The sequence below is a fragment of the Nerophis lumbriciformis genome, linkage group LG29, assembly GCF_033978685.3.
Source record: "Nerophis lumbriciformis linkage group LG29, RoL_Nlum_v2.1, whole genome shotgun sequence".
Taxonomy (NCBI): Eukaryota; Metazoa; Chordata; class Actinopteri; order Syngnathiformes; family Syngnathidae; genus Nerophis; species Nerophis lumbriciformis.
In genome coordinates, this window is record NC_084576.2 from 20764613 (window position 1) to 20787425 (window position 22813).

General features: G+C 39.7%; 1 protein-coding gene across 3 annotated transcripts in view; it reads left to right on the plus strand.

Moving 5' to 3' along the window:
* LOC133572098 (protein inscuteable homolog) overlaps positions 1 to 22813 on the plus strand; it is a 142400-nt gene that overhangs the window by 77678 nt on the left and 41909 nt on the right. For all 3 annotated transcript variants that reach the window (XM_061924794.2, XM_061924795.2, XM_061924796.2), the window contains 4 exons: positions 6624 to 6993; positions 7077 to 7129; positions 10310 to 10433; positions 10520 to 10633. In XM_061924794.2, coding sequence (XP_061780778.1) covers positions 6624 to 6993; positions 7077 to 7129; positions 10310 to 10433; positions 10520 to 10633 — 661 coding nt within the window. The remainder of the gene's footprint in view (positions 1 to 6623; positions 6994 to 7076; positions 7130 to 10309; positions 10434 to 10519; positions 10634 to 22813) is intronic.

Below are 22813 nucleotides of genomic sequence, written 5' to 3' on the forward strand. Positions count from 1 at the left end.
TTGTGACGTTGACTCGACCATTAAAATTTGGTCATTTCCCAACCAAAATTCTACAACACAAACACAACGTTGAAACAACATGCTTTTTGACGACATTTAATCAATTTCAGGTTGTGACGTTGACCCGAACATTGAAATTTGGTTATTTCCCAACCAAAATTCTACAACACAAATACGTTGACACATGTATTTTGGCGACATTTAATCAATGTCAGGTTGTGACGTTGACTCGAACATTGAAATTTGGTCATTTCCCAACCAAAATTCTACAACACAAATACAACGTTGAAACATGTATTTTGGCGACATTTAATCAATGTCAGGTTGTGACGTTGACTCGACCATTGAAATTTGGTCATTTCCCAACCAATATTCTACAACACAAATAAAACGTTGAAACAACATGCTTTTTGACGACATTTAATCAACGTCAGGTTGTGATGTTGACTCGACCATTGAAATTTGGTCATTTCCCAACCAAGATTCTACAACACAAAAAACAACGTTGAAACAACATGCTTTTTGACAACATTTAATCAGTCAGGTTGTGACGTTGATTTCACCATTGAAATTTGGTCATTTCCCAACCAAAATTGTACAACACAAATACAACGTTAAAACAACATGATTTTTACGACGTCTATTCAATGTCAGGTTGTGATGTTGACTCCACCACGAAATTTGGTAATTTCCCAACCAATATTCTACAACACAAATACAACGTTGAAACAACATGCTTTTTGATGATATTTAATCAATGTCAGGTTGTGACGTTGACTTGACCATTGAAATTTGGTAATTTCCCAACCAAAAATTCTACAACACAAATACAACGTTGAAACAACGTGCTTTTTGACGACATTTAATCAATGTCAGGTTGTGACGTTGACTCGAACATTGAAATTTGGTCATTTCCCAACCAAGATTCTACAACACAAAAAACAACGTTGAAACAACATGCTTTTTGACAACATTTAATCAGTCAGGTTGTGACGTTGATTTCACCATTGAAATTTGGTCATTTCCCAACCAAAATTCTACAACACAAATGCGTTGAAACATGTATTTTGGCGACATTTAATCAATGTCAGGTTGTGACGTTGACTCGACCATTGAAATTTGGTCATTTCCCAACCAATATTCTACAACACAAATAAAACGTTGAAACAACATGCTTTTTGACGACATTTAATCAACGTCAGGTTGTGATGTTGACTCGACCATTGAAATTTGGTCATTTCCCCACCAAGATTCTACAACACAAAAAACAACGTTGAAACAACATGCTTTTTGACAACATTTAATCAGTCAGGTTGTGACGTTGATTTCACCATTGAAATTTGGTCATTTCCCAACCAAAATTGTACAACACAAATACAACGTTAAAACAACATGATTTTTACGACGTCTATTCAATGTCAGGTTGTGATGTTAACTCCACCATTGAAATTCGGTTATTTCCCAACCAATATTCTACAACACAAATACAACGTTGAAACAACATGCTTTTTGACAACATTTAATCAATGTCAGGTTGTGACGTTGACTCGACCATTAAAATTTGGTCATTTCCCAACCAAAATTCTACAACACAAACACAACGTTGAAACAACATGCTTTTTGACGACATTTAATCAATTTCAGGTTGTGACGTTGACCCGAACATTGAAATTTGGTTATTTCCCAACCAAAATTCTACAACACAAATACGTTGACACATGTATTTTGGCGACATTTAATCAATGTCAGGTTGTGACGTTGACTCGAACATTGAAATTTGGTCATTTCCCAACCAAAATTCTACAACACAAATACAACGTTGAAACATGTATTTTGGCGACATTTAATCAATGTCAGGTTGTGACGTTGACTCGACCATTGAAATTTGGTCATTTCCCAACCAATATTCTACAACACAAATAAAACGTTGAAACAACATGCTTTTTGACGACATTTAATCAACGTCAGGTTGTGATGTTGACTCGACCATTGAAATTTGGTCATTTCCCAACCAAGATTCTACAACACAAAAAACAACGTTGAAACAACATGCTTTTTGACAACATTTAATCAGTCAGGTTGTGACGTTGATTTCACCATTGAAATTTGGTCATTTCCCAACCAAAATTGTACAACACAAATACAACGTTAAAACAACATGATTTTTACGACGTCTATTCAATGTCAGGTTGTGATGTTGACTCCACCACGAAATTTGGTAATTTCCCAACCAATATTCTACAACACAAATACAACGTTGAAACAACATGCTTTTTGATGATATTTAATCAATGTCAGGTTGTGACGTTGACTTGACCATTGAAATTTGGTAATTTCCCAACCAAAAATTCTACAACACAAATACAACGTTGAAACAACGTGCTTTTTGACGACATTTAATCAATGTCAGGTTGTGACGTTGACTCGAACATTGAAATTTGGTCATTTCCCAACCAAAATTCTACAACACAAAAAACAACGTTGAAACAACATTTAATCAATGTCAGGTTGTGATGTTGATTTGACCATTGAAATCTGGTCATTTCCCAACCAAAATTCTACAACACAAATACAACGTTAAAACAACATGATTTTTACGACGTTTATTCAATGTCAGGTTGTGATGTTGACTCCACCATTGAAATGGGGTCATTTCCCAACCAAAATTCTACAACACAAATACAACGTTGAAACAACATGTTTTTTGATGACATTTGGTCAATGTCAGGTTGTGACGTTGACTCGACCATTGAAATGTGGTCATTTCCCAACCAAAATTCCACAACACAAATACAACGTTGAAACAACATGTTTTTTGACGACGTTAAATCAATGTCAGGTTGTGACGTTGATTCAACCATTGAAATTTGGTCATTTCCCAACCAACAACCAGTGGCCTAGTGGTTAGAGTGTCCGCCCTGAGATCGGTAGGTTGTGAGTTCAAACCCCGGCCGAGTCATACCAAAGACTATAAAAATGGGACCCATTATCTCCCTGCTTGGCACTCAGCATCAAGGGTTGGAATTGGGGGTTAAATCACCAAAATGATTCCCGGGCGCGGCCATCGCTGCTGCCCACTGCTCCCCTCACCTCCCAGGGGGTGATCAAGGGTGATGGGTCAAATGCAGAGAATAATCGTGCCACACCTAGTGTGTGTGTGACAATCATTGGTACTTTCACTTTAACTTTAACTTTAACATGGATCCACTGTTAGACCAACTATTTAGCAACGTTGTTTCTAAGTCAGGTTTAAAGGACATGTGCGTATAATCAACGTTGTATTAATGTCTTGTGCCAGCTGGGTTATTACTGTCAATGCTGATGCAGTAGTGATGCCTAGCATAGCTTGGCTTTTTAAACTATCTTCAAGTAAGAACATTACTATTGAATCTGCCTACGTTAGCTGTGGTCACATAATGAGACTTCCTGTGCCAGAAGGAAGTAGACCATTCCATTGGTGTAAGGGGATGCCGATGTTGCCAGGACCCCTCTGGAGCAACTTTGGATCGTGCATGTAAATATTTGTAACGCTTGTGCGCCGCTTCCACTCCTCTGGAAAACAGGCCTATTATTATCCTCATCATCAGCGCTCTCGCGGCGAGGGGCGACGATTTGAGGCCGGCGAGGCGAATAAATCAAGCCCGACTCATTCTTACGAGATGATGTTATATAATGGCAGGAAATGGCTCCATCGGGTTTGAGACGAACAGGATCGGGGAAAGGGGATGTGGCGGCGTAGTGCCGTTGGAATCGTGACATTTCAGCTCGGTTTAGGTGTCCCTAAGTGGTTAATTGTGCGGAATGATGCCAAGTCGAGAGCGAGTGTGTGGCGTGTCTCCTCTTCAGCCACGACGATGTGTGCTCATCAAGCTGTTTGAGTGCGACTCGCTCCTTATTCACCGTTTGGTAACCTTCCAAAACCTTTATTGGCTCCTCAGGGAAGATTTATTTTTGAGGACTGGACAAATACGTTGTTAGGGATATTTTCTCCAAGCTGATATTTTCTCAGCTTGTGTACTTTTTGGTTGAATTTCACGTTGTACAACTTTGGAAGTGTTTAACAGACCTCTGTTTCTGACGCTAAACTTCCTGAAGACCAGAAAACAATTTGATTGGAGGGTTGGTTGCGGTACGAGTGAGACCTTAGCACAACCCGGACAAAAGCCCACATTGATTTGCTTTCATAAACCGCCAGCCGCTGTTGAGTTTGTTAGTGGATTAGACAGAAATGGAGCTGTGGGTTTTGTTTTTTTTAATGATTCTGTCCTGTGTAACCGAAACCCAATACCTGCGATGCTCTGAGACCGCTCGCCAATGGAAATTGTTTGGCGAGTACACACGACCACAAAGCTACGTCCGTCGAGGGACCAACTACAGACGGCACCCGGGGAGAACAGTTCCAGACGTTATTGGCATTGACGTGACCACTTCAGGGACTTCCCGGATGCCGGACTCTGAATTGCTCCTGTGACCTGCTGTTCATTAGAGAGAAATTGATGTGTTTGTCAGCCTGCTCACAGATTCTTGCAATAACCACTTTCTATTTTAAAGAATAAACCACAAGAACTCACACGAGCGCGACATAAACCATGCAACAAAAACTCAATCTGAATTAAAAGCAATCAGATTCATGACAGCTGGTGGAATTTGGAAGTTAATTTGTGTCTTTATTATAAAATCATTTTTAAGAATAATTAATAATTTTTTTTGCATCAAATTATGCTAACAATTTTATTTGTAATTTGTATGACGTTTTGTGAGCAAAATATGTGTTTAAAATTTCAGTCTGTTAAAATTCAGTGCAGAAATGTTTTTTGCTTCAAACCTCAAAACCAACTTCCTGTAAATTAAGACTGAAGCAATGCATCATGTGTCAATACCAGTCAAAGAGGTTCTTCAGTCTTCATTTACCAGAAGTGGGTCTTGAGTTTTGAAGTGACACATTTCTTTACACTGGATTTATTTTACACTTAATTTGTTTTCCATTGAATGTTTATACACTGACATTTTTTGAACAGAATTTTTATAAACTGAAATTTAGTTGCACCAGTTTTTTTTACGCTGACTTTTTCTGCAGTGATTTTTTTTACCCACATTTTTTTTTAATAAAACACTATTTTTTACACTGAATATTTTACCTACAATTTTTAATACACAAAATTGTTTTTTAACAGAATTTTTTTACCCTGAATTTTTCTGTAGCAATTTTTTTACACAAAAATGTTTTTATATAGTGATTTCTTTACACAAAATCGACCCACTGATTTTTTTTAAAAATATAAAACACTTTTCTTTTACACTGATTTTTCTTACATTGAATTTTTATACAATTAATTGTTTTACACTGAATTTGTATTTAAAATACTGTATTTTTACACTAGTTTTTTTACATTGAATTTTTATACACTGAATTGTTTTTGTACTGATTTTTTTACACTGAATTTTTTTGTACCAATTTTTTTACACTGAATTTTTCTGCACCAATTTTTTTATACAGTGATATATTTTTTTGCACTTAATTGATACACACTGAATTTTTATATAAAATACTATTTTTTCTTACACTGAATTTCTATACACTGAAATATTTAACACTGCATTTTTATACAAAACACTGTAATTTTTTACACTGAATTTTTTACATAGAATATTTAATAAACTAAAGTGTTTTCGAACTTATTTTTTTGCACTGAATGTTTTTATACAGTGATTTTTTTACACTAAATTGATACACTAAATTTTTATATAAAACACTATTTTTTACACAGATTTTTTCACATCAAATATTTATACACTGAAATGTTTTTGCACTGAATTTTTTTACACTGAATTTCTATAAATTGAATTTTTTTTTTTGCACATTTTTTTTTTAATAAAACACTATTTTTACACTATATTGTTTACATACAATTTTTAATACACTAAATTGTTTCTACACTGAATTTTTGTATACAGTGATTTTTTATACACTGAATTTCTTTTGCACTGATTTTTTTTACCCTGAATTTTTATAGAAAACACTATTTTCTACACTGATTTTTTTACATTTCATTTTTAAATTCACAAAATTGTTTTTCAATTGAATTGTTTTACACTAAACACTAAATTTTGTGTATACAGTGATTTTTTTTTTTTACACTAAATTGATACACACTAAGTGGTTGTATTTCTTACTGTGAATTTTTTACATTTATTTTTTTATACCCTGCGTTGTTTTTGCACTGAATTTTGTTTTAGTGAATTTCTATGCACTGAATTCTTTTACACTGATTTTTTCTACACCATTTTTTTTACACTGAATATTTTTATACACTGATTTATTTTTTTTGCACTGAATACTCACTGAATTTTAAAAGGGGTTGTTTTGACAAACTGAATTTTAAAACCACAAATTTTGCTCACACAATTTTATTTTCTGAAATTGTCAGCATTATTTGATGAAAAAAAAAATCTGTTACACAGATTCAGTGTCCAAAGGAAGCAAGGAAAGAAGTAACAAACACGTTTTATGCCATGGTGTGTGAAAAATGATAATTACCTCATGCATTGTGTGCAAAGGCTTGGTCAACAGGACCAAAAAGGTCTAACAAGTTTCGTCTGTGTGGTCACATGTCGTCCACCAGCAGCCGCATGCAGTGCCTGCAGGTGGACTCGGTCCAGCGGTGGATGGAGGACTTGCGCCACATGACGGAGGTGGAGTGCATGTGCGTACTCCAGGCCAAGCCCATCGAGGTGGAGGATGACAACCAGCAGGCTGAACTGATCGTGGGCAGCGGGGCGGGCGCCGGGGACCACGTGGCCCGCAACAACCTGCAGACGCTCCTTCGCCGGGCCCTGGTGGTTAGCACAGAACTGGGCAAGATGTTCCAGCGGCTGGAGAAGGGACGCTGGCAGAGGGTCCACAGCACGGCCGTGCGGGCAAACTGCCACGTGCGCTCCTTGGTGCACGAGTACAGTAGTGCGGCGCGGGGCACGCCGCCTGAGATGCAGAAGGTGATTCCCCCCCCCTCCCCCTCCCCGCTGCGAGGACCCCGTTGCACCGTGCCGCCACTAACCATGCCGTGTTTGCTTCACAGTACGAGACGGCTCTTCTGGAGAAGTGCATGGAGCTGACTACTATCACCGAGAGGTAAACTTTTTTCCAAGATGCACCTTTACAACACGGGGGTCCAAACTTTGCTCAGCAAGGGCCACATTAATAAGAAATTGAAGAATGCGCTTTGATACATTTTCTACATTAAAGATACTAAAACCAATACAATATGCTAAATTGTTCACATCTTAGTTGTGTGTTGTTCATACTTGCCAACCCTCCCGGATTTTCCGGGAGACTCCCGAAATTCAGCGCTTCTCCCGAAAACCTCCCGGGACAAATTTTCTCCCAAAAATCTACCGAAATTCACGTGGAGCTGGAAGCCACGCCCCCTCCAGCTCCATGCGGACCTGAGTGACGTGTCAACAGCCTGTATTCACGTCCGCTTTCCCACAATACAAACAGTGTGCCTGCCCAATGACGTTATAACTGTAGAATGATCGAGGGCGAGTTCTTGGTTTCTTATGTGGGTTTATTGTTAGGCAGTTTCATTAACGTCCTCCCAGCGCGGTAACAACACACAACAACAGCAGTCATGTTTTATTCTACCGTAAAGCAGTTCGTCTGCCGTAAACAGCAATGTTGTTGTAATATATTGAGTTGGAGGCAATAAACAGGCGAGGTGATGAAGTACACTTGACGTCAGGTGCGCAACACCACGTAAATCGTTGGCCAACCATAAAGTAACCCCAGTACGCTATAGCCAACATTCACCTGGAGATGGCAACAGACAAACATAGATCACTCTATTACATTCCTCCCCTTTTAGAAATGTAGAAGTTACTCAAAAGAAATAAACAACCCAACCAAAAAATGCAGCAGCTCAATTAAAAAACTGTACTTAAGCCACATTCTTTTTTTTTTTTTAGTACTGAACTCTTAACCCTCATTTGTAAACAATAACATGCTTATTATACCAACAGTATTTGTACACCTTTAACACAGATTTTTATACTGTCTTCAGAGATTCAGTTTTTTTGGTGGTTCTCGAAACCTTTCTGGGTACCTGCAAAAGGGTGTTCAGCATGGTTAGAAAAATGGTGACAGAGAATAGAACAAGGATGGACAATTCAACCCTTAACTCAACAATGAGTAGACGAGTGTTATGTGTGTGTATATGTGTAAATAAATGAACACTGAAATTCAGGTATTTCTTTTATTTATATATATATATTTTTATATATATATATTTTATATATATATATATATATATATATATATATGTATATATATGTATATGTATGTGTATATATATATATATATATATAGATATATATATATATATATAGATATATATATATATATAGATATATATATGAAATACTTGACTTGGTGAATTCTAGCTGTAAATATACTCCTCCCCTCTTAGCCACGCCCCCAACCACGCCCCCGCCCCACCCCGACCACCCCCCCCACCCCCCACCTCCCGAAATCGGAGGTCTCAAGGTTGGCAAGTATAGTGTTGTTGGTAACAAAGTATATTCTACCTACTTTTGCCCTAAATTAAATTAAGCATTTTCAAGCATACAAATGTCTGAGTCCTGTGTGTCACAGTCAAGGCCCCCGGGATGATATCTGATTAGTATTAGAACCGGCCCGCAGGCCAAAAACGCCTGCTGCTGTTTTACACGCACCAATACTCCATCAGTGTTGGCGCTAGGAATTTTCGCTAGGGACCCCATCAAGTCATAAAAATGGGGTCCCACAGTAAAATGTTTGAGCTCCCACTTTTTTGTAACCATTTTGGAAACAAATGACAAATGTATGCATTATTCTACAGTGTTGGCGTTAGTAATTTTCAGAAATGAGCTCCCGGGGACCCCATCAAGTCATAAAAATGGGGTCCCACAGTAAAATGTGTGGGGTCCCACTTTTTTGTAACCATTTTGAAAAGAAATGACACATGTATGCATTATCTTGCAGTGTTGGCGCTAGGAATTTTCAAAATGGGGTCCCAGGGACCCCATCAAGTCATAAAAATGGGGTCCCACAGTAACATTTTTGGGGTCCCATTTTTTTGTAACCGTTTTGAAAACAAATGACACATTTATGCATTATCCTGCAGTGTTGGCGCTAGGAATTTTCAAAAATGGGGTCCTGGAGACCCCATCAAGTCATAAAAATGGGGTCCCACAGTATATTTTTGGGGTATCACTTTTTTCCAACCGTTTTGAAAACAAATGACAAATGTATGCATTACCCTGCAGTGTTGGCGCTAGGAATTTTCAAAAATGGGGTCCCGGGGACCCCATCAAGTCATAAAAATGGGGTCCCACAGTAACATTTTTGGGGTCCCATTTTTTTGTAACCGCTTTGAAAACAAATGACAAATGTATGCATTATCCTGCAGTGTTGGTGCAAGGAATTTTCAAAATGGAGTCCCAGGGACCCCATCAAGTCATAAAAATGGGGTCCCAAAGTAACATTTTTGGGGTCCCACTCTTTGTAACCGTTTTGAAAACAAGTGACAAATGTATGCATTATCTTGTGGTGTTGGCGCTAGGAATTTTCCAAATGGGGTCCCAGGGACTCCATTAAGTCATAAAAATGGGGTCCCACAGTAAAATGTGTGCGGTCCCACTTTTTTGTAACCTTTTTGAAAACAAACGACAAATGTATGAATTATCCTGCAGTGTTGGCGCTAGGAATTTTCAAAAATGGGGTCCCGGGGACCCCATCAAGTCATAAAAATGGGGTCCCACAGTAAAATTTTTGGGGTCCCACTTTTTGTAACCGTTTTGAAAACAAATAAATGTATGCATTATCTTGCAGTGTTGGCGCTAGGAATTTTCCAAATGGGGTCACAGGGACTCCATTAAGTCATAAAAATGGGGTTCCACAGTAAAATGTGTGGGGTCCCACTTCTTTATCACCATTTTGAAAACAAATAACAAATGTATGCATTATCCTGCAGTGTTGGCGCTAGGAATGTTAAAAAATGAGGTCCCGGAGACCCCATCAAGTCATAAAACTGGGGTCACACTTTTTTGTAACCGTTTTGAAAACAAATAACAAATGTATGCATTATCCTGCAGTGTTGGCGCTAGGAATTTTCAAAAATGTGGTCCTGAGCACCCCATCAAGTCATAAAAATGGGGTCAAATTGAGAAGCAAATTTAAAATACTGAGTCAAAAGGATAAATAAAAGCTTGACATCACTTTTACCTTTATTGAAGCCAAGACTGTGTTCCCTGAATTCACTAGTGTCCTTTTCAGATGTCTGCACACCGAGGACGAGTTCTTCCTGAAATCCATGAGAGACGCCATCCATGAGATCCTGACTGACGTCAGCGATTCGTTCAGCAACATGATCGACATGGCCTTAGCCAATGAGATCCAGGTCTGCACTGGACAGCTTTTTCGCGAAAATAAAAGTCAAATGACTTTTTAGTTGTTTTTAACATGTCAGATCTTTGGTTCTTGCAGGTTCTGATCAAACAAGTTGAGTCTTCGGACGACGTTGACACCATCGGCAGCGCCATCAGCAACCTGTTGTCCCTCACCCAGGATGGACCTCAGCTGTGCAGCATCATCGCCAAGGTACAGCGATTGTCCGGGACTGACGTGATAGGTCGTACTGTCGTCACTGATATCGTTAGGATTTTATTGATACCAATGCCAAAATTCCTAATCCATGCCGTTTTCCTCTTTGGTCCGGAGGACACGATGTCCACAGTTTCCAAAAACTATTTCAAATGTGGACTCGTCAGACCACAGAACACTTTTCCACTTTGCATCAGTCCATCTCAGATGAGCGAGGGCCCAGCGAAGTTTCTGGGTGTTGTTGATAAATGGCTTTTGCTTTGCATAGTAGTGTTTTAACTTGCACTTACAGATGTAGCGACAAACTGTAGTTACTGACAGTGGTTTTGTGAAGTGTTCCTGAGCCCATGTGGTGATATCCTTTACACACTGATGTCGCTTTTTGATGCAGTACCGCCTGAGGGATCGGAGGTTCGTAATATCATCGCTTACGTGCAGTGATTTCTCCAGATTCTCTGACACTTTTGATGATATTATGGACCGTAGATGGTGAAATCCCTAAATTCCTTGCAATAGCTGGTTGAGAAATGTTGTTCTTAAACTGTTCGACAATTTGCTCACGCATTTGTTCACGAAGTGGTGACCCTCGCCCCATCCTTGTTTGTGAATGACTGAGCATTTCATGGAAGCTGCTTTTATACCCAATCATGACCCCCACCTGTTCAGCTACCGATGTATATGTCGGTGTCGTGTGTGTAATATATAAATAAAAAGACCCAGTGATTATTCCAGGTTTTCACTTTTTTTGGTTAATTAATTTTGGGCAGTGGATTACTGGATTGTTTAGAGGACGGTTGACAGGTAGCTGCCATTAGCATGTGTGACTTTCAGTGTGTGTCCATGCACGAAATTTGTCGTATTTCTCAAATAGTTTGGCTCTAAATAAGCCTCCTACAACCCATGGAAACACTTTAACCCGATTCGGTTTTGGAAAAGTCGGACTAAGACACCTGGATTATGCCATTGAAAACCAGATCTCTCGACCCTGGCAAGATAGTCCAGAACAATAGCAACCCTCATCTGGAACATTATCGGCCGTGGCACGAACGGTCTTTTCCTTCGGTTTTAAAACTCCTTCCATCAATCCGCAGAGCCTTGTGAATGAACTCCGAGACATTCGCAAGTTTTGGTTCCATGATTCTAAATTCGAAAATTCCTTCGAAAGAACTCTTTGCTGCCGGTCTTTCTTTGCATCGGACCTGCGTTCACTCCGATACATTCTTGGTAGTAGCGCAATATAAGATTGTTCCTTGATGCTGTCTGTTATTTAACATCAGCATACTCATTAGGCGTAATATTTGTAATCTGTGTCAATATTGCAGCTGACATCATGTACAACAGAGCTGGGCTGTTTACTTGTATGGAGCCTCCGATGTCTAGTGTGACGTCATAGGTCAACCGGAAAAGCAATACATTTATCCGCGCGAAAAGGAAATAAGCGCCCCCAAGAAGCACATGGCGTATGCCCAATAGTCGCATTAGAGAGAGTGCATGGACACTAGAACTTCTTGTGAAAATACAAAAAACCCCAAACTATTTTAGAAATCAGACTAATTTAGTGCATGGAAATGTTGTTGTTAGAAACTTGTGTGTGGTGTTGCTTCCTTATTTGTCATTATTCTAAGCTGATTATCATCTACCCGGGTCTTTCTTTAATGCATAGCAGCAGCACTGTGATGATCCGTTGCCCGGATCATAGTTTATTTACATTTTTTGATTGACTTGTTGTTTATGTTCGGTTTCAGCACCCCTGTTTTGTGTTTCTTGGTTGTCATGGGTGCTGATTATTTTCACCTGCCTCTAATTAGTGTTCGGGACGCTCACCTGTTCCCGGGCACTAATCAGACAGCTATCTAGTCCATCCTCTGGCCTCACTCGACCTGGTGTTTTTGTTTGATCCCATGCAACAAAGTTCTCGTTCATGCTCCTAGTCCGTGTTTTGACTGGCATCCTTTTGGCGAACCCGTACTTGTTTCCTGTGCCGTGGGCACCGCGCAGCATATTTTTGTCTGCATTTAAAGGGGAACATTATCACAATTTCAGAAGGGTTAAAACCATTAAAAATCAGTTCCCAGTGGCTTATTATATTTTTCGAAGATTTTTTCAAAATTTTACCCATCACGCAATATCCCTAAAAAAAGCTTCAAAGTGCTTGATTTTAACCATCGTTATATACACCCGTCCATTTTCCTGTGACGTCACATAGTGATGCCAATACAAACAAACATGGCGGATAGAACATCAAGGTATAGCGACATTAGCTCGGATTCAGACTCGGATTTCAGCGGCTTAAGCGATTCAACAGATTACGCATGTATTGAAACGAATGGTTGTAGTGTGGAGAAAACGAAATTGAAGAAGAAACTGAAGCTATTGAGCCATATCGGTTTGAACCGTATGCAAGCGAAACCGACGAAAACGACACGACAGCCAGCGACACGGGAGAAAGCGAGGACGAATTCGGCGATCGCCTTCTAACCAACGATTGGTATGTGTTTGTTTGGCATTAAAGGAAACTAACAACTATGAACTAGGTTTACAGCATATGAAATACATTTGGCAACAACATGCACTTTGAGAGTGCAGACAGCCCATTTCAGGGATGCTAAGAACATATATTTTTCCACGATTTCAGCACTCAGGTTAACCATACCTAAATAGACACAAAATACTGCATTACACAAGACTACCCGAATGTACTCGAATGATTGAAAAAAATTAATGTTTTTAAGCTAAATTATTGGTAAACACAGTTTATGTATAATAATTTACGTAAAACCGCGAGTAATGAATAAAGTTTTCATCAATTGATATATTCTGCAGACATACCCTCATCCGCTTTCTTTTCCTGAAAGCTGATCTGTCCAGATTTGGAGTTGATGTCAGCAGGCCAGGGAAGCTACGGTCGATATTCTTCTCTTGATCATCTTCGCAGGATATCCACACATTCTTGCCATCTCTGTCGTAGCATAGCTTTCGTCGGTAAAGTGTGCGGAACAAACGACTGACCATTTCGTCGGCTTTCCCCACACCCTTGTATTTTGAACAAATTTCGTCCAATTTCTCGCCACTTTCGCATCTTTGGGCCACTGGTGCAACTTGAATCCGTCCCTGTTCGTGTTGTTACACCCTCCGACAACACACCGACGAAAGTGATAAAATGGCGGATTGCTTCCCGATGAGCGAATAATAGAAAGGCGTTTAATTCGCCAAAATTCACCCATTTAGAGTTCGGAAATCGGTTAAAAAAATATATGGTCTTTTTTCTGCAACATCAAGGTATATATTGACGCTTACATAGGTCTGGTGATAATGTTCCCCTTTAAGAATAAATCATTCTTATTACCTGCAAGCTGCTTCCTGACGTTCCTCTGCATCTTGGATATACGATGCCACGGTACCGTAACAAGCATTGAACTGAATGTTATGATTAATACGGTCAGCTGGATAAAAAAAATACCAATAGCCGTAACATTAGTCCAGAATCTTAATGGTTTTCCTGGACCGACCCAGTTAGAAACCGGTACAAAAAAAAATACAGGTACATGGTATACATCCCTACTGATTAGTGGTGAGGAACATCCATTGACCTCAGCCTGGTACGAATAAATCCTGAAAGTGAACACACAGTAATCTGACCGCTGACCTCACACACCTCATCAATCCAGACAGTTTGAAGAAGACCGGCTCAACTTTATGATATTCCTCACCTCACACCAGAACCCTCCACCTCCTCTTAATGAAGACGGTACACCTTGCATCGGTCACTCGATCTTTGTCCTGCACACGCCTCTGAAAAGACTGCGTAGCTACGAGGTAAGACCAAGGAGACCAGACAACAAGTCTCAATCGGGTCATTAGTTAGCTGGCCACTTACAGGACACACACACACACACACACACACACACACACACACACACACACACACACACAATCAATACCGTCAGTTCCCATTAGCAAGAAACATTGATCACAAGGCTTAGGCGTGTCTACCTATCAATCCGCCCCACCTTGTTGAAGTGGGCGTTCAGTGTGAGGCTGAAGCTGCCTTCCAATGACTGCACCACACTAAATGACATGAAACACACACAATGAGTGCAGATCTCCTGGCTTGTTTCCGAGCTCTTCAAACCCTCATTATCATTTTCCGCAGACTGCGTGCATCCCTCGTACATCCCTCGTACAATTCCCCGTCCCCCGTTAAACGTGATTAGATTTTGAAATGTCGGGAAGGAGAGTTGATGTTCCCTCTGTTGTGACACGCGGTGTGAATAATGTAGTGCGGAGTGTAGTGCTGACATTAAGAAATGATTCAGAGTGCGCACACGCAAGACTCTGAAAATCCGAGGAATTATATCATCAGTGGTGAGCAAGCTACTTGGAAAATGTAGTAGGCTCGGCGACAAGTACCTCTCGATTAAATGTAGCTAAGCTACAAGGGAAGCTGTCCCCAGAGAATTGTAGTAAACTACACTACATGCTGCACGGCAAAAGTATCTTGCTACATCAAAGCTACTGTCAAATGATTAAAATATTTAATTGTGATTAATCACATTTTGTTCATAGTTAATTCAAAATTAATTGCAGAAAGCTATCACTTTTCGTCATTAAGTGTACCCAAGACAGATCGTTTTTAAGTTTTTTTAATAACAATGAATTTGCTTTAATGAAATGTTTATTTAAATTAAATGGTGCTTTTTAAAACATGCTTTTAAAGAGAATTTAAAAAAAAATACCTGCAGTGCGTTGGTGTCTTTCTAGAGTTTGTATTTATACAGAATTGGTCTTCCTGCTTTAGGAGCACTTGCATTAGGAGGAGAGGAACTACACTTCCATGTTTAGATAGCAGTTTCACGCATTAATAACACAAAATGTGAATTTTTACAATCATTCTTTGATTGTCAAGGATGTCGGGTGATATTTTTTCTGCCCCAATAAAGTTAATGACATTTGTATTTGTGCATGACAATGTTTTAACTTTCTCTACCTTCCTATAAACTTAATAAAATGAAATATTCAGCCTGTTAAACATTCTGTAATTACGGACTATCAATCAGAACAGGTTATAAAAGAATATACCATAGCGATGGTAATATTGTGTTGTGAACTGTAACTACCCAATGTGGACTGCAGAGGGCAGTGGCAGGCATGCCTGCAATATTTAAACTTAGTCTCAGTGGTAGCGAAGAAGAAGACACGTTTGTTCAAAAAGTCTTCCTTCTTCCTATTGCCGCTGCCATTACAATTTACTTAATTTCAAACTGCCAGAAATAATTGATTTTGGTAGAAATATCACAGAATAGCGGGATCGTATTGTAAGACGATTTTCCGTTGTTTTGTTGGTTTGACCGGATGTGAAGCGTAGCGCTATTATTGTGAAGCCGCCAAACGGACATGTGTGATTGTTGTGAGAAAAGACTTGACATGTTTTGACGAAAATCTCTGATAAAAGTGACAAAAGACTTCCTCTCTACCGTCTTTGTTTCTGCTCAGCTGGTATTCCATCTTACTAAAGCAGTTGAGTAACAATCTACATTTTATATTTTCAATGCACTTAACTGACGTGAAGAAGCTTCTCCTCACTCCAAGCAGCAGTGGGCGCCAGTAGGGTTCTCTCCAATGATGTACCGTATTTTTCGGACTATAAGTCGCAGTTTTTTTTCATAGTTTGGCCGGGGGTGCGACTTATACTCAGGAGCGACTTATGTGTGAAATTATTAACACATTACCGTAAAATATCAAATAATATTATTTAGCTCATTCACGTAAGAGACTAGACGTATAAGATTTCATGGGATTTAGTGATTAGGAGTGACAGATTGTTTGGTAAACGTATAGCATGTTCTATATGTTATAGTTATTTGAATGACTCTTACCATAATATGTTACGTTAACATACCAGGCACGTTCTCAGTTGGTTATTTATGCCTCATATAACGTACACTTATTCAGCCTGTTGTTCACTATTTTTTATTTATTTTAAATTGCCTTTCAAATGTCTATTCTTGGTGTTGGGTTTTATCAAATAAAATTCCCCCAAAAATGCGACTTATATATGTTTTTTTCCTTCTTTATTATGCATTTTCGGCCGGTGCGACTTATACTCCGAAAAATACGGTAGTCTCACGGCGATTGAAGGTAAAATGATCTTGTCTTACGCAGAGAATGACTTACCATGGCTTTGGATCTGAGATGTCCATAAGGTCCCCCTTTCTTTGTGCAGTTCTGCAAGCTATTTTAGAGACAACAGTAACTGGACGCTATTACACATTTACCCAAACTACGGAACGGGCCGAGGGTCAAAAACGTTTATCGCACGTTAAAAAAAATGTTCGCCGTTAAAGGAACTTATAGTTATTGCGTTATTATATATATATATATATATATATATATATATATATATATATATATACATATATATATATATATATATATACACATATATGACCCCTAGCATCAGAATCAGAAATACTTTATACATTTCCGAGGGGAAATTATTTTCAGTACAATCCCATTCAAGATCAGACAAACATTACAGGGAGACAGAACAGGATCGCTGACGTGTCTGCCAACTTCCGGCGCACCTTACAAAAAAGGTGAGAAACAAGTAAACGCTGGGGGGGTGAGAAAAAAAAAATCAGTCTAAGCCTGGGCCCCTGGAGAGGGGGTCCAGACTGAGGCCAGGGGAAAAAACCGCATAGCCATAGCACACATAAGAATGTGTGTAAGAGGCAAACATCAGAGAACACAAAGGAAATTAAAGACATTAAAAGAGCAGAGCTGATGCAACCAGACATTTCTACATACAGCTATAAAGGTAAAAACAACAACAAAAACCATATGCACTGTGGTGGCCTTTGCGGTGTTCCACGCCATTGTCTGCTGGGGTAGGGGGAGCATGGCCAGAGACAGGAGCAGACCCAACAAAGCAACCAAGAGAGCCGACTCCACCCTCGGCCGCCCACTAACTCTAGAGCAGTGTCCAGTCCACATGGATGAGCGAGGATGCGTCTAAGGAGACCGAGGTGTCCGATACACGCTCATTCAGCCAAGACACTGTGAAGCGTGTCCGTCCAGGCGCCTAGCGCCAGCTCCGAAGCCCTGTCTCTTCATCCGCACCTCCCCCAGTCTCTCCAAACGGACTCCGGTGTGGCAGAGACCCAGCAGCTGGTCTCCATGGCCAAAAGGCTACCGGGAGGCAGATCCAGAAGTTCACATTTAGGGCTATATAAGTAAACATTGATTGATTGACAAAAAATCACCGCAGAAGTCACGAAAGTGTCACCCCTTGTCGCACAGTCCCAAAGGGTCCCGAACCAAAAGGCAAAAAAAACAACAACACATGAAAACAAGAGGGAAACACCAGGAACACAAAAGGATGACACAAGAGCACAGAGCTCCTGCCAACAACACCCACTACAGCGGCGCCAAAAAATTATAAAATAATGCATTACGTGCATTAAACTACAGACCCCCATTTAACGGCATTTATATCTATGGGCCCGCATGAAAATGAGACAAAAAAGGAGTGGCGTAAAACACGTCTTTCTGTGGCAGCGTCAGAGAAAGTTGAACATGTAAACAAACTGTTGCGTCACAGTCCACACAACTACGGTGAGATCAAGGACCGCCGAACCTAGTACGCTCGGCAAATACTCTCATCAGTGAAACATTGATTGATTGATTGATTGAAACTTTTATTAGTAGATTGCACAGTTCAGTACATATTCTGTACAATTGACCACTAAATGGTAACACCCGAATAAGTTTTTCAACTTGTCCACGTTAATCAATTCATGGTACAAATATATACTATCATCATAATACAGTCATCACACAAGTTAATCATCTTAGTATGTACATTGAATTATTTACATTATTTACAATCCGGGGGATGGGATGAGGAGGGTTTGGTTGATATCAGCACTTCTGTCATCAACAATTGCATCATCAGAGAAATGGACATTGAAACAGTGTAGGTCTGACTTGGTAGGATAGAACATAGTGAGTTCGGATAGCATAAGAACAAGTATATACATTAGAAATACATTTGATTATTTACATTTGGTTATTTACAATCCGGGGAGGTGGGATGTGGAGGGGGAAGGGTGTTAGTCAAGGGTGGTAGTTGCCTGGAGGTGTTGTTTTAGAGCGGGTTTTGAAGGAGGATAGAGATGCACTTTCTTTTGCACCTGTTGAGAGTGCATTCCATATTGATGTGGCATAGAAGGAGAATGAGTTAAGACCTTTGTTAGATCAATCTGGGTTTAAAGGGGAACATTATCACAATTTCAGAAGGGTTAAAACCATTAAAAATCAGTTCCCAGTGGCTTATTTTATTTTTCGAAGTTTTTTTCTAAATTTTACCCATCACGCAATATCCCTAAAAAAGCTTCAAAGTGCCTGATTTTAACCATCGTTATATACACCCGTCCATTTTCCTGTGATGTCACACAGTGATGCCAATACAAACAAACATGGCGCATAGAACAGCAAGATATAGCGACATTAGCTCGGATTCAGACTCGGATTTCAGCGGCTTAAGCGATTCAACAGATTACGCATGTATTGAAACGGATGGTTGTAGTGTGGAGGCAGGTAGCGAAAACGAAATTGAAGAAGAAACTGAAGCTATTGAGCCATATCATTTTGAACCGTATGCAAGCGAAACCGACGAAAACGACACGACAGCCAGCGACACGGGAGAAAGCGAGGACGAATTCGGTGATCGCCTTCTAACCATCGGTTGGTATGTGTTTGTTTGGCATTAAAGGAAACTAACAACTATGAACTAGGTTTACAGCATATGAAATACATTTGGCAACAACATGCACTTTGAGAGTGCAGACAGCCCAGTTTTCATCAATTAATATATTCTGTAGACATACCCTCATTCGCGCTCTTTTCCTGAAAGCTGATCTGTCCAGTCCAGTTGGAAATGCATCTGCTTTGAGTGTCGCAGGATATCCACACATTCTTGCCATCTCTGTCGTAGCATAGCTTTCGTCGGTAAAGTGTGCGGAACAAACGTCCAATTTCTTGCCACTTTCGCATCTTTGGGCCACTGGTGCAACTTGAATCCGTCCCTGTTTGTGTTGTTACACCCTCCGACAACACACCGACGAGGCATGATGTCTCCAAGGTACGGAAAACAGTCGAAAAAACGGAAAATAACAGAGCTGATTTGACTCGGTGTTTGTAATGTGTTTGAGAAAATGGCGGATTGCTTCCCGATGTGACGTCACAACTGACGTCATCGCTCCGAGAGCGAATAATAGAAAGGCGTTTAATTCGCCAAAATTCACCCATTTAGAGTTCGGAAATCGGTTAAAAAAATATATGGTCTTTTTTCTGCAACATCAAGGTATATATTGACGCTTACATAGGTCTGGTGATAATGTTCCCCTTTAACGTGGTTTGGGGAACTCCCCCTGGTGTTGTGGTTATGGCGGTCATTTACATTATGGAAATAGTTTAACATGTACTTCGGTATCAGGGAGGTGTAGCGGATTTTATAGACTAGGCTCAGTGCAAGTTGTTTTACTCTGTCCTCCACCCTGAGCCAGCCCACTTTGCATAAACACAAGCATGTTACTTTTCCCATTTTCTTCCATTTTTGAAAAAGCTCCAGGGAGCCACTAGCGGCTCTAGAGACTCGGGTTGCGGACCCCCGGCCTAAGAAATGTAGAGTTTTGTCAGAGTTGACTGGGCTCAGTCATCACTGCCAACAAAAAAATGGGCCTAAGTTGCTGACATTACTTGTGTTCGGAGTAGAAACATAGATAGAAAAAAAAAAGAAACAGTTTCCGTGTGTTGGAAACAAACGATGATCTGGTGAAAGCCGCCAGTTCTTTGTGCATCAGAGTGCAACAATCATCCCGTCAGACGATTAGAGAATTACACGCCGCTTTGTTGCGTCCATGCAAACAGTCAGAGTCCTTCCCAGCCCAGGCGGTCGGTTTGTGCGTGATGCTGTCAGCGAGCGCTCCAATAAAACTTGCGCTCGATGAGGCTCTGTGGGTTGGGTGAAGCCAGTGGAAACAAGCGAGCCGCGAGTTGTTTGACGACGTGTGAAAAGGCGAAGCGGGCGAGGAGGGAGCCGCGCAGGTAAATGTGATGACAAATTTCAAACAACCGACTGGAATTCTTTCATTTCATCACACGCCAGAATTATTCACGTCCTCGTTTTATATATCATTGAGGATGTGGCCTTTCCTCACCTCAATCATGATCCGGCTGATTACGGGCTATATGAAACACTACGCCTCCGCCAGGTCTCCGGACTCATCGCCTGTCAATCACAGGGCATCAAACCTGACTTCTTTTGCTTGTCTGTGAATACTTTCATTCATTTTATTCCCAGGGCATTGAATCACTCACTTGTCTCAGGTGAGGTCTGTCCTATCTGACCATTAAATGATCAAGCCTGCTCTTGTCATTAATAAGTGTACCCTAGACAGATAGTTTTTAAGTTTTTAATGACTGGACAATTTTTTTGCTTTACTGAAATGTTTTTAAACATTATGCTTTTTGAAACATGTCGACACAAAAGGATATAAACATGCTTTTAAAAAAATACCTGCAGTGCGTTGGTCTCTTGCCAGAGTTTGTATTTATACATCATTTGTCTTCCTGCTTTAGGAGCACTTGCATTAAAAGGAGAGGAGCTACACTTCTATGTTTAGACAGCAGTTTCACACATTAGACTTAGACTTAGACTGAGACTTAGACAAACTTTATTGATCCACAAGGGAAATTGTTCCACATAGTAGCTCAGTTTCAAAGGATGGAAAGAGTAAGAATGGAAAGGATAATGCAGGTATTAGGTAGAATTATTATTTAATTTAATTTATTTAGACTTTAATTAATTAATTATTAATCTATTAATAACACAACATGTGGATTGTTACAATCATGCTTTGATTGTCAAAGATGTTAGGTGATATTTTTTCTACCTGAATAAATGTTTCTGATATTCTGTACTTTACATGTTGTACAAGTTAACAACATTCATATTTGTGCATGACAATGTTTTAACCTTCTCTACCTACTTATTAATACAATGTAATAATTATCCTGTTAAACATGTTGTAATTGCGGACTATCAATCAGAACATGTTATAAAATAATATACCTTAGCGATGGTAATATTGTGTAGAGAACTGTAATTACCCGATGTGGGCTGCAGAGGGCAGTAGCAGGCATATGTAAACCTAGTCTCAGTGGTAGCGAAGAAGAAGACGAGTTTGTTCAAAGAGTCTTCCTCCTTCATATCGCCTCTGCCATTACAATACACTTAATTTCAATCCGTCAGAAAACATTTATTTAGGTAGAAATATCAGAGTAACAGAATAGCATGATTGTATTGCAAGATGAAAACATTGCTGTACTGAAATGTTTTTAAACATTATGCTTTTTGAAACATGCTATTTTAAAAAAACCAAAAAAAAACCTGCAGAGTGTTGGTGTCTTGCCAGAGTTTGCATTCATACAGAATGTGTCTTCCTGCTTTAGGAGCACTTGCATTAAAAGGAGAGGAGCTACACTTCCATGTTTAGATAGCAGTTTCACGCGCTAATAACACAAAATGTGGATTGTTCAAATCATGCTTTAATTGTCGAAGATGTTAGGTGATATTTTTTCTACCTGAATAAATGTTTCTGATATTCTGTACTTTACATGTTGTACAAGTTAACGACATTCATATTTGTGCATGACAATGTTTTAACCTTCTCTACCTACTTATTAATACTATGTAATAATTATCCTGTTAAACATGTTGTAATTGCGGACTATCAATCAGAACAGGTTATAAAATAATATACCATAGCGATGGTAATATTGTGTAGAGAACTGTAATTACCCGATGTGGGCTGCAGAGGGCAGTAGCAGGCATATGTAAACCTAGTCTCAGTGGTAGCGAAGAAGAAGACGAGTTTGTTCAAAGAGTCTTCCTCCTTCATATCGCGGCTGCCATTACAATACACTTAATTTCAAACCGTCAGAAAACATTTATTTAGGTAGAAATATCAGAGTAACAAGCCTGCTCGGAGGAGAGGCGAAACGTCTTTCAAGACAACGTGAACAGTTTTTGTTCGTCCCTCCAGGACTTTGCCAGGTTGCAATTGCGCTGATTCACGCAAAATTATCAATTTCCGCATATTATACGCAGCCTTG